The sequence below is a fragment of the Notolabrus celidotus genome, chromosome 7, assembly GCF_009762535.1.
Source record: "Notolabrus celidotus isolate fNotCel1 chromosome 7, fNotCel1.pri, whole genome shotgun sequence".
Classification (NCBI taxonomy): Eukaryota; Metazoa; Chordata; class Actinopteri; order Labriformes; family Labridae; genus Notolabrus; species Notolabrus celidotus.
In genome coordinates, this window is record NC_048278.1 from 30,493,088 (window position 1) to 30,505,217 (window position 12,130).

General features: G+C 38.7%; 1 protein-coding gene across 1 annotated transcript in view; it reads right to left on the reverse strand.

The window, feature by feature from the left end:
- LOC117815337 (noelin-2-like) overlaps positions 1-10,132 on the reverse strand; it is a 46,960-nt gene extending 36,828 nt beyond the window's left edge. The window contains exon 1 of the mRNA XM_034686989.1: positions 9,552-10,132. Coding sequence (XP_034542880.1) covers positions 9,552-9,695 — 144 coding nt within the window. The 5' untranslated portion in view covers positions 9,696-10,132. The remainder of the gene's footprint in view (positions 1-9,551) is intronic.
- Between the last annotated feature and the right edge of the window lie 1,998 nt (positions 10,133-12,130).

Below are 12,130 nucleotides of genomic sequence, written 5' to 3' on the forward strand. Positions count from 1 at the left end.
AAAAATGTTAATTCTAGGGATTTTAACATTTAGTGATCTCAAATCTTAAACATTGTCGGCTTGTTGGCATCAGAATAACAAAACTGTTAGACAACTTATTCACATTTTTATTATTGTAGGCTGAAATGCCGATCACATGTTGTCACTGCTGTTGCGCAGTCAAATGTAGCTCTAGCGAAAGTTCAGACAGGAAGACTATAAAGCAATCACAGCAGTTGTTTAACTCTCCTCTCCCTCATTCAATAGATCACCCGCTACCAGTCGCATACTCCGGAGCTGTCATTGGTTAATCAGCAGCGGCGTCATCCAATAGCTCAGTGGCACGCCCTTATCATCAGCCTATCAACTCTCTGCTGTCTTTTTAAATGTGTCTCTCTCTCCTGCTAGTTCCTTCTTGCATTGATGGTGCGCATCCCTCCAACTCCCCGTCTCCACCTGATCTCTGCAAGTCTTCAATTCCTTGGATCATCAACCACCACCACCAGTGTCTGAACTCTAGGGGGATTTCTTCAGCTGCCAAATTCATGCATCCTACGCTCACAAAATTATCCCCATAGAGTCCTTACGCCAAAGATTTCTGTCAAGTTTCATTGTTCATTAAGTTGTAATAAATAACATTTAATCTTCAAACATTGTGTCTCTCCTGATTGAACTACAACTAGCCGGGGTTATAGCTCCAAGAAGTCTTATTGCTATAATTCTATAATGCTCTACTACTCGGATATAAACTTGCACAGATGACAGGTGGCAGTGTTTTGGCAGTTTTTTGATCTAGAGAACAGAGATAAAGTAGTATGTAGGCTGTGTCTTGTTTAACTGTGGCATATAAACACTCGACCAGAGCAATGAGTAACAAACACAGGTGTGGGGATGTTAATCTCCAAATAGGACCCTAGACTTGTAGTGCTGGCTCTGCTAATGTAAGCCACACGTGAATAGAATAGCCTTTATTTGTCATTGTCAGGTGTACAATGAAATTAGAAGCACTGCTCCTGAATGTGCATGAGATAAATACAAATAAAATAAAAACAGGTAGAAAATATGTATAAAAGACAATATAAATATAGAATAATATAAAACAAATGTTGAATATATACAGTCAGGTCGGGAGAAGAGGTATTTGGGTTTAGGATATTGCACATTATATGAACAGTTGTCACAGTTTCTGGTATTGCACTTAACATGAATATTATTACACAGTAATACATATTTCATTTGGATTATTTATGTCAGCTGTCTATGGGTGTTTAGTGTTGTGATGGCTCTCTTGGTTGACACTGTTAACCTGCAGACTTTGTGATCCTGTCTTAGCCTGTGTGAAATAAATTCTGCTTAATTTTGATTCTTTGAGCATTTTTTTCTTTCAAACTAGTCGGTTAGTCAGAATCTGAATTTCCATTTAAAACAACTGGGAAATGAGTAGCCTCGTAACATCTCTTATAATAACCTTGCTTGACACTTGTGCTTTAAAATCATTGTAAATTAAATATCTTTAGCTGTTAAATTATTCATCAGACAACACGAGATATGGTCGTGGTTTCTTCTAGACATTTAGTAGTCTCAACTATTTCTTGCTGGCTGAGTATGTGGTAAAAGGATTCAGCATTTTAAAATGAAAAATTAATACATATAGAACGTACTTTCATTTCTCTGAGTTTAACTGAATAAAATATTAACTGGTAAAAAAAAAAAATGATGTACTCTCAATGCACATAAAGCCTCTGGCTGTAATTCCCTCTTTTAAATCAAAATGTTTATCCCCCTAAAAACTGAACCTTGTGTCCCCTTCCATGGTTGATTGTGAACACGATAAGACCATACACTCAGATATCACATATTCACTAAATGTGCTTCTCTCATATGCAAACAACACGAGCTCTACAGGCAAGAGGGTGTTATGGAATAATTTGCCCTGAGTCACATCCCCCAGGAGCTGCATCCCTTCAGGCAGTGTATAAATCCAGCAGCACATATACAGTAAAAAGAAGGCTTGCATCCAGGTGGAAGAATTACAGCATATAGAGAACTTCAAAGGAATTCTTGTTTCAAAGTAATGAAAATGACAATGAAGTAGAAATGATTTGAAGAGGCAGTCATGCAGTGCTTTTATGCAGGATGGATAAAGGGACTGTTGAAGTTATATTTAATCCTCATGTTTGCATTTTTTATCTATTTGTGTCGTTATTTGAAGCCTTTTTTAGGTTATTTTGATGTGAGTCTCTTTTTGCTAAGTTTTCTTTTCACAAGAAATCAATGAGTCATTCTGTTGAAGCATTTCTTTTTCACACATCTAACACTTCACACACTTCCTCAGCATCTCAGTGTGCAATTCAGGTCAGGCTGTATTTATGCGGGAGGACAAATATTTCTCTTTTAACAATGTTTTAGTCTATTTTCATCTGGCTGGTAAATCTCAGCAGGGTTTCAGGAGCTCTCTGCAAGACACATGTTGTAATATAAGTGTCCATTCAGGTTTTCCAGAGGATGAGTGCATGCTCTCTCTGCACGTTTATTGTACCTGACTACACCACAGACATCTGTAACTGAATTGGATATTTCTCATTTGTAGCTTAAATCAGCTGTGACATCTTCCACACGTCTGCGTCCAGGAAAGCTATCAGCCGTTCTGGAGAGACTCCATCCTCGGATCCACAGCCAGAGCTGCTGTTCTCTCTGGCAAAAAGTCACCAGTTCCCCAGAGTGTCCAGAAAACTGCACCAGAGAGGATTTCTGTCCAACTCACAGTCCACCCGAGAGCATGAATCTGCTTCTACTCTCATTACTCCACAAATTAAATTCATACATAATCAGCTTCTATTTACTTACTATTCATTTTGTTTAAACAAACAAACAAACAAACAAACTATAGTACCCTCAATGCATTGATACTTTTCATGGTTTGGAAACAATATAGACTGTATTATTGTTAAAGACAGATCTACAGTTTTATCCAAGTTGCTGCTGCGAGGGAGGTTGAGTTACGTACATAGAGATTACGTGAAGAGAGCGAACACTGCTAATTAAACCGAAGCAGTGAACACAAAATAAGGTGTTATTATTATTATTATCAGCATGTCAAATGTTGGTCTCTGCTCAATGACCTTTTCTGAACCAGCACTGTTCATAGTGAGGTGATCTAAAATTAAAGATACTCATTTATGGGAGGACAGGAATTTAATTTCTGTTGCTGGGGTATGAATTCCTGATATTTACTGGTATGTTTTTCTGATCTTTGGGGACTTCAACCATGTCTTTTCTACAACGCATATTTTGTCTTCTGTACATACTTTTAGTATCATTATTTTCATTGTATTTGTATTTATATTTTATCAATTACTTTATTCTATTAATATTATTTGATATTCTTACTTATTGTGTAAGTATTTCTGATTCTGATATTGAAGTTTAAAAGTCTGGTATTGTGATCCCATGTATATGTATTGTAACTTACAGTACACATAGATTGGTTTAGTTTAATATTTCTTGTCCTGCTTTTTTTTTATATAAAATCACTTATTTGAGAGGCAAGGTATACTAAATGTTTTTGTAACTTTGATATATTTTCCATAATTTCTCATTGTATTAAATACTATCCATACATAATGTAGTACCTGTAACATAAGTGAATTCCACAAATGTTTACTTTTACTTTTAAAGTCATCTGAATTCATGTGTTGTAATTTATTTTGATATCCACTCTGTTGTATTTTCCTAAACAACATTAGACTCAAAAATTCAGATTGGGAAATAAGAGGCCAAAATTTTTAAAATCTTTTTTTATCTATTTGCAGAAATTTGGAGAAACAAGTTTGAGGATACTTGGGTTGATTAACTTGAACATAAGTGTAGACAAAGGTTTCTCTTCCACTTGAATTTGAGGTCAATTAGACACTAAGAAGAGTTTCAAACCATCCTGGATGTTAGAGAATAATCCTAAATGCTGGTGCCTAAATGTAGAGTTACTAATCCAATTTGAGCACCCTGTTTTTTGGACTCTCGACCAGATATTAGCTTTATTTAGTATCTTCTGAGCACTCCAGCTTTGTGAACCTTACATTAAAGTACGTGTCATTATTTGTGCATGAAACATTTGGCCACTCAAAGGGGTTGCTCAAAGGGACAAATATCATATATTTCTATCTCTAAAGTTCACCATTGAGCCGAACACTCCGCGCTCTCATGGAGTCATTCTTTAAAATTCACTAACTGTCCTGTACCAAACAGCACACAGACAGAATTAGTAATGAACTTTTAACCAAAAGCCAGGTGTTTCAGTATTTTAGAGGACCAAACCAGAGCTGAAAGGTAATTAATATTGACCTGAACTTCTTCACATAGCAACAAACAGAGCCGCTATTAAAAGCCAATGTTACTTAATGTATGATTTATGTTTATATAGGTCACTGCCTTCTGAACTAACAAGTTTGGCCAAATCAATAACTGGCAGTGTGAGATCTCGTCTTTGAAACGACATTGCTTGAAGCTCTCATAAAAAAATTCAATCTCATAAGTTCCGACAATTGGTTCTTAAAGTCAAATACGTTAATGTTAACATTTAGTGGTATTTTAACAGCATATGTGTCTTGATGAACTTTTAACTCCATCATTTGATTTCAAAGGTCAAAATTTCTGTCAAAACAGAGACAGTGTGAACTCTGAGATTAACATCCTCCTTTGAGGTGATTTCAATGCTGCCACTAGCATTTATAAATAGTTCCAAAAAACACCTTGCTTGTTATATAAGACACGTGTTTCTGTTTTTAATTTTTGGGTTATTTTGGACCTCATTAGAAAGTGCTGAGGTGATGCGAATAGTTCCCTGAGGTCTCGGCGTCTGACCGAAAGCCTCAACACATTAAATGAGAGCATGTGTGAGCTCATTTCCAGATTTAAGCAGGTCTTCTGTTTGACCTACTTATTTTTTTTTTTACATTTTAGAACAATACAAAAGAATAGCTCCACGCAAGCACACCGGCCTGTCACAATAATCTCAGTGAGAAGCTGCCCTACAATCTCTGGAAAGGAAAAACCGACAGAGGAGGATGCTGGGAGGATGGAGGATGGAGGAGTGAAGGGTGGAGGAGACCTGGAGGGAAACATTTGGTAAATCAATCAGCTGTGTTTGGTGTGTTAACCTTGACGTCATGTTGACAATGAAGGCGACAGGGGGAAAAGGGTTTAAACAGGAAGACGTGGATGGAGAATATAAGCATTGTTTGGGTCGAATGCTGCATGTAATTAAGCAGACGAGGACAAGCGGCACCTTAGGGCTCATTTCACACAAGGGGAGGGATGATAAAAGCATATCAGCTGATTCTGATCAGGGCAATATAAATATATATAGCGAGAGAGAATAGAGATGACAGGGCTAAATTCCTGCTAGAACTGGACAGAATCAAAGGCAGCAGTGGAAAGACAAAATTAGATGTGACGCTTCAAAAAAGTATAATAGCTAATTTTAGGCACAAGAGCCTAAATATTGTCTTCCAGCAGGAGTACTTTAACACAAGGGAGAAGTTCTGCAGTTGCTAGAGGACACATGGAAATATTCCAGAGCAGTGTGACTAATTTGAATCATTTTATGATACAAACGAGTACTTTGGCAGCTTATGTTTTTAAAAAGAGCATGTGTAGAAATGAGCTATCAACCAAAAGTCTGAGTCATGGCGGTCAGCTGAAGGTAATAGCTTTAAATAGAAACTGTAGTGGATAATCAGAAATATATAGAGCCAAAGGCAGTGTAAAGCAAAAAACAAACAAAGAGAAACAGATGAACATTTAAAAAAAATAATTCCCTTAAAGCTGCTGTTGGTAGTCGTGATATAAACATCAGTTTGGAGAGAGAATTCAAATGTCAACACTACCCCACCCCACCAGATTTCCCCTACTTCTTGTGTACGTTCTATGAGGAGCTTCCCAGCCAATCAGGACAACCTAGTAGGGTCCGCCACTTGACCAATCAGGACAGAGGGTCGAAGAGTACATCTGATTGGTCCATGATGACTGGAACCAAGGGGAATAATAACATTGTTTATTACAAAAGCATTGGAAAACACAGAGATTTGGCCATAATCTCATATTACTTCACTTACAGATGAGTCCCGATGGGTATTATGACTTATTTTCCAAACCAAGCAGAAACAACGTTTTTGACACCATTCCTACCAACTGCACCTTTAATAAAAAATTACTTCTGTAAAAAAAAAAGGTTTATAAAAGGAGTACAAGATAATGGACAATGTTAAATTAGAGTGCTAAAGTCAATGGATTATGTTAAACAGAGTGCCAAGAGCAATGGATGATGTTAAAATGCAGGGCTTTTAGTGACAGATAACATTAAAACAGAGAGCCAGTGGTAATGGATAATGTAAAAACTGAAAGCTTTAAATTAATAATGCTCACACTGGGGGCTTCAAGTATTGGATAATGCAGGGTTTTTCCTGGCGCTAAATAGGGTTGAGTTGCTACATTCCTCACCTTACAACAAGCAAAGAGGTGGAGTGTAAGCAGGCCTTTAGCCTCCTCACTAACAGCTATTGTGCTAGTATGCAAAACTTGTCATGTTATTATCTTCAAAACTAATGAGTTACAAACAAATCACCCCGCAAGAGTGCAATCATATTTTGCACCAGGCTGTAAACATGTTTATTTTTATTCTAAAGTTCGGCCTTTTTGCATGAGTGTGTATGTGAATTCTGGTGTTTCTGCAGCCAGCCTCAAGTGGACACTCCAGAAACTGCAATTTTAAGCACTAGAGCATTGGCTTACGAAACAGCACCATGACCACATCGGCGCAACGCTGCAATTGCAGTAAAAAACTACAATTTCACTAAGTGCTGTCCTTGGAAAACGTTGTACCTCATGAAAACCCTCCCAATACCTGCGAGGGCCAGAGGCAGTATACGACAATAAAGCTGAGGTGGTGGCCTCTGACTTTTATGTGAAGGAAAAACCCTGGATAATGTGAAAATAGTGCTAGAAGGACAGTGGATAAATGTTCAAACTAAGTTATAGGTAATAAATAAATATTAAAAAGAAGGGCCAACGGTAATGGTTTATGTTAAAAAAGACAGATAATGTTAACATTGAGCTAGAAGGAAATGGAGTTTTTCCAGTGCAGAGCTTCAGCTAATGATAAATGTTAAAACAGAGAACTTATGGTAATAGATGATACTGAGAGTCAAAGGTAATGGATTGAGTTTTTTGGGGAACAGTTTTAATACAGGACTAGAAGGAAAAGGATGCATGTCAATGCAGAGCTCAAGCTAATGGACAAAATCAAGATAGAGAACTAAAGGTAAGAAATTATGTTAAAACAAAGAGTCAAAAGTAATGAATCGTGTTTAAACTGAGAGCTAAACGTAAGAAGTAATATTGAAACAGAGTCAAAGGTTATTGATGATATTCATAGACTGTATAAATAAAGGATGTAGTATCCGTGACGTAACCCATCTGTTCCTGAGAGCTGTTTGGAAGCCAATCGTCGGCGGCAGCCATATTGGAAATGCTGACAGTGTGACGATGTAAAGAGGCGGGGTGTGAGCCTCCTAGCCAACAGCTATGTGTTCCCGCCTGTCAGTCAAGTCAGTCATGTCCTTATTTGGGCAAAAACTTGGAATCTTAATATCTTCTGAACTGTCTATAACAGAGAGTCAAAGGTTATGTATTAAGTTAAATCAAAGAGCTTTAGGGAATGGAAAATGTTTATACAGGACTAAATGGAAAAGGATTTATATTAATACAGAGCTTATAACAGATAATGTTGAAAACAGAGAGCTTAAGGTAATGGGTAATGTTAAATTAGAGCTAGAAGGCATGGGAGCAATGTCAATAGAGCTAAAGCTAAGGATAATATTTAAACAGAAATGAACACATGGTGAATAAATGATGAATCAGAGAACTGGATGCAACTCAAAATAGTGAGTTACCATTAATTCATTACCTTTTAAAATGAACGTTGAACAGCTTGAAGTCATGAACATATGGTTTAAGAGGTTTGCACAACGTTATGTTACAAAATCAAAAAGGGTAGCATGGCTGGCGAGATTGTTGAATCAAAGAGCTTCAAATATCTTAACAGAAATACATTTATAAATTGAAGCCATGACCCAGTTTGTAATATTTTAAGTTGTTTATCAATTTAATAAATGATAAAGTATTTGAGTTAAAAGGTCCTAATTTTAAAATCAGTTCAGTAAATGCATTTTGAACATGACAGGTGGAGAGAATGGAGCACTCGAGCTCCTCTGACAGAACAGAGTGAACATCAGATAGACAAGGCTCGAACCGCAGATCTAACTCACAATTACATTCGGCCGTCGAAGTGATTCACAGAAACACAACAGAGTTAGATTTAAGACGTTCTCTGTCCATCATCCTCTGAAGCAGCAGGAAGGAGCAACACTGCACCACTTACATCTCCATCTGTTCCCAGCCAGCTCTCCTCTGTGTGTGTGTGTGTGTGTGTGTGTGTGTGTGTGTGTGTGTGTGTGTGTGTGTGTGTGTGTGTGTGTGTGTGTGTGTGTGTGTGTGTGTGTGTGTGTGTGTGTGTGTGTGTGTGTGTGTGTGTGTGGTTGCGTGTAGGCGTCTGCTTGCATCAGACTGTGTGCACTTTGCTGAACTTGCAAAGTACAGCCACACAGCAGCTGTGAGGTGCCTCTCAAGCCAGAGAGCTAAATCATGCAAAGCCCAGAGCACGCACAAACACACAAACAAACACACACACAAACACACACACACAGTCACATAAACACAGAGTTAAGTAAACCTGTGTACACGTTCTGGGGTTTCCAATGTGTTGCTAGGGCAACAAATTGCTGGCTGTCCCGGGGGTGAGTCAGTCTTGCCCAGGAGAAATATCACCTTGGGAAGTCATCTGTAGAGGGGGGCAATCCCATCAACCCTCTGTATATTTAACCTGTATATGTGTGTTCACATGTGTGCATTCTGTCTGTGTGTAGCAGTGGATGCCAAATGCACGTGCTGTTTGTGACTCACATCAACAGAAGATGTTAATATATTTATTAATCACTGCTATTTGTGCTATTTATTCTTCCTCCTGCTCTATTTTTAAATGTTGTTCCTCTAAGCCTTCTTTTGTCCTTTTTTGACTGATCCTTTTCTTCTTTGGTCTATTTTCTGCATCAATGAACAGATCAAATATCTTCTACATGCAACTCAGATTTTCCTGAATGTGTTGATCCATGGATTTTATTCCCCTTTTCCTCGATTCTGGATCCTATTACAGGTTTTTTTTGCTGCCTGTCCAAAGAAGCAATTTCTCTCTTATTAGTCACACTCATGAGAGCTTATGTGATTACATGAACTGCACAAAGAGTGGGTGCTGATGTGAACAAAAAAGCCGATTGAAGCGTGTGAGAGTACACTGAAGAATACAAGATAACTTCGGCTGACTGAGTGACTGGCTGCTGTTTCGACTCCAGCACATTTAAGAGAATATCAGATAGAAAGTTCAGGTGAATAAAAAGGCTCATTTCTCTCATGAACAACAATGCTTCATTCATGTGTGTGAAAATCTGAAGAATACATACACTGACGATCCGCTCATGTGTGCCATCTGGGGAGATGATGGTTCCATTGAGTCCGACCAGGGATGGCAAAGTCTGGGACATCCAGTTAGTTACCATAGCCATGGTGCTGAGCACCGCACCAATCTTTAACATGGGAACACTCATCCTGATGCACACACATCCACACAGCACACACACAAACAAACAGAGACTCTGGCTAGCTCTCACACACAGTCCAAACTGTTGACAGCAGTCATGCTACAAAGAGCAGGTGCAAAGCATGGTGCTAATGACAAAAAAAAAGAGGTATGAAAAAGCCTTGGGAGGAGTTTTCAGCTCGAGAATCCAGAGCCAGGGTTTTGTGCCAAAACAAGTCCAAGTCCCAAGTCCTGCACTGCCACAGGTTAGAGAATAAATCCTCAGAGCACAAGAGACTCAAGATTCCTCCATGCGTAGACACATCAAGTCCAAACATCCACAACCTGCTCAGGCTTCAGGAGATGCTCCTGGAAACAGCTGGTTAGATCCTACTGAGCTGTGTGTGAGTGTGTGTGTGTGTGTGTCTCCTGGACTGCTTCCTTTGCCTGGCAGTAAGATGCTGTGGCTGAGCCAGCGCTGCTCTCTCATTTATCCACTAACTCTCTGCCTCTCCCTCCCTCCACCCTCCCTCTCTCTCCATCTCTCACTCTCTCCCTCTCTCTCTTATACTTACCCTTCCATCTCTCCCCCTCATTCTCTCAACTCATTCATTAAAAGAGCAAATTCTCCACTTGAAGAGCATTTACTTAAATGAACAAGCAGATAACCTTCATCTTTTTCTTGCTTTTGTTGCCTGTTTTCTGATCCGTACTCTTTTTCTGCTTATTTTCCTATCCACTTATCTTCCTTTCTTGCATCCTTTCCTCAGCGAGAGAACTCACTGATTTAGATTCCTGTGTCCTTTTCTCCTCTCTTTCCTTTTTATTGATTAAATGCAAACGCCTACATGAACGCACAATGCTGTGGATTGACCTGTCCCCAGTCTATGTGTGTGTCCGTGTGTATGTGTGTGTTTGTGTGTAATTCGATTTCATAGGTCAACTGATGCAACACTGCCACCGTGTGGTCAGCAACATCTCCAAACTGCAAACTTAGTATGCAATCTGCCTCACACTGGAGCTGATTAAAACTTGAACAGAAGTACAAGACGTTCTGAGGATGTTTTATTTGATTTATGTCTGCAGCATTTTCCACGGCAGCAGCAAAATCCCTAAACAAAATCCAGCCAATTTGCCACTTCTGTTCTGTGCAGTGTTTGTGTCGACCTGCCCGGGGACTCAGAGGAAAAGGAGCTAATTAGAAAATCTGCTGAGCTCAAGAATGTCCCAATTCCATACTAAGTGTATACATCATAAAATATTTACTAAGTGTCCCTGTATACTGTTTTTTTTTTTGTATGCTAAAAAATCTACATGCTTGACAGCTTTCAACGTGTGCACTGATGCATCCAGCTGGAACTTTGAAATGAAACATCACAGACTGACAGCTGAATTTTCTTTCCCACGAACTTGTTTGTCACCAAGCAAATGTAGTTGTTTTTTCTTCCAGCTGTGTGCATTTCTTTTTTTGCAATGCTTATGAGAAAACACTGTCAATCAATAATAGACTGAGAAACCTGCACACTGTTTGATTTGAACCTACTTCATTTTCCATTTCTGCTGCAGAAGTAGGGGAGAACGGGGTTGGTTGTCACACTTTTTACTGTTTTGATGATTGCTCATCATCAAAACATCTTTCAATAGTCATTCCTACATTAAATTGAAGCTTAAGGTGTTGGCTTGAAATGTGTATCCCTCTCACTTTCCAACTCATTGTAACAAAGAGGCAATTAACTATCAAAGACACTCTGACACAGTGAGACAACCAACCCTATCCTGGGGTCACACACTATGGGGTTGGTTGTCACACACTATGGGGTTGGTTGTCACAATGGTATTTAAATGGTAAAAATCTTTTTAAAAAGGCAAGAAGGCAGAACTAAGTTTGAAAGTTTAATTGCACTGACAAGTGATAGGCCAACAAAACTTAATTCATTTTAACATCTTTAACAAGCCCATCTTTAGGCCAGCCTATATAACAACATAAAGAACAAAACAAATAGGCCTAACAATAATGGCCTACTCAACTAGGCTACATGCAGTCACTGTCTGAGTTACAGGGATGGCAAATGTAGGGTCTGCACACTCCAACTCATTTTACCATGGATGATTTTGCCAACATAGGCAAAGACAATGTGACGACCAACCCCAACTGGATTTTTTTGCTAGCATCAAGGCTAACAACCATCTAACAACTAGTTAGCTAGCTAATAAAAATCTAAACTATAGTTTTCCCCTCACACTTTGTAAGGGTAACACTTGTTTTGTTATACAACCATCGTTTAAAAACCTAGAAGAAAAATACTGAGGAGCTGAATATTTACAATTTGACATGAAAAACACAAAAAGTCCTCTCACCTCAAGTTGAGCTGTCTTACTCCAGAGAAGACTATGTAGATGAGCTCTGATCCTAATTCTGGAAATGTCCATACCCCAATTTGAGATACAACGAGTGTGCCAACC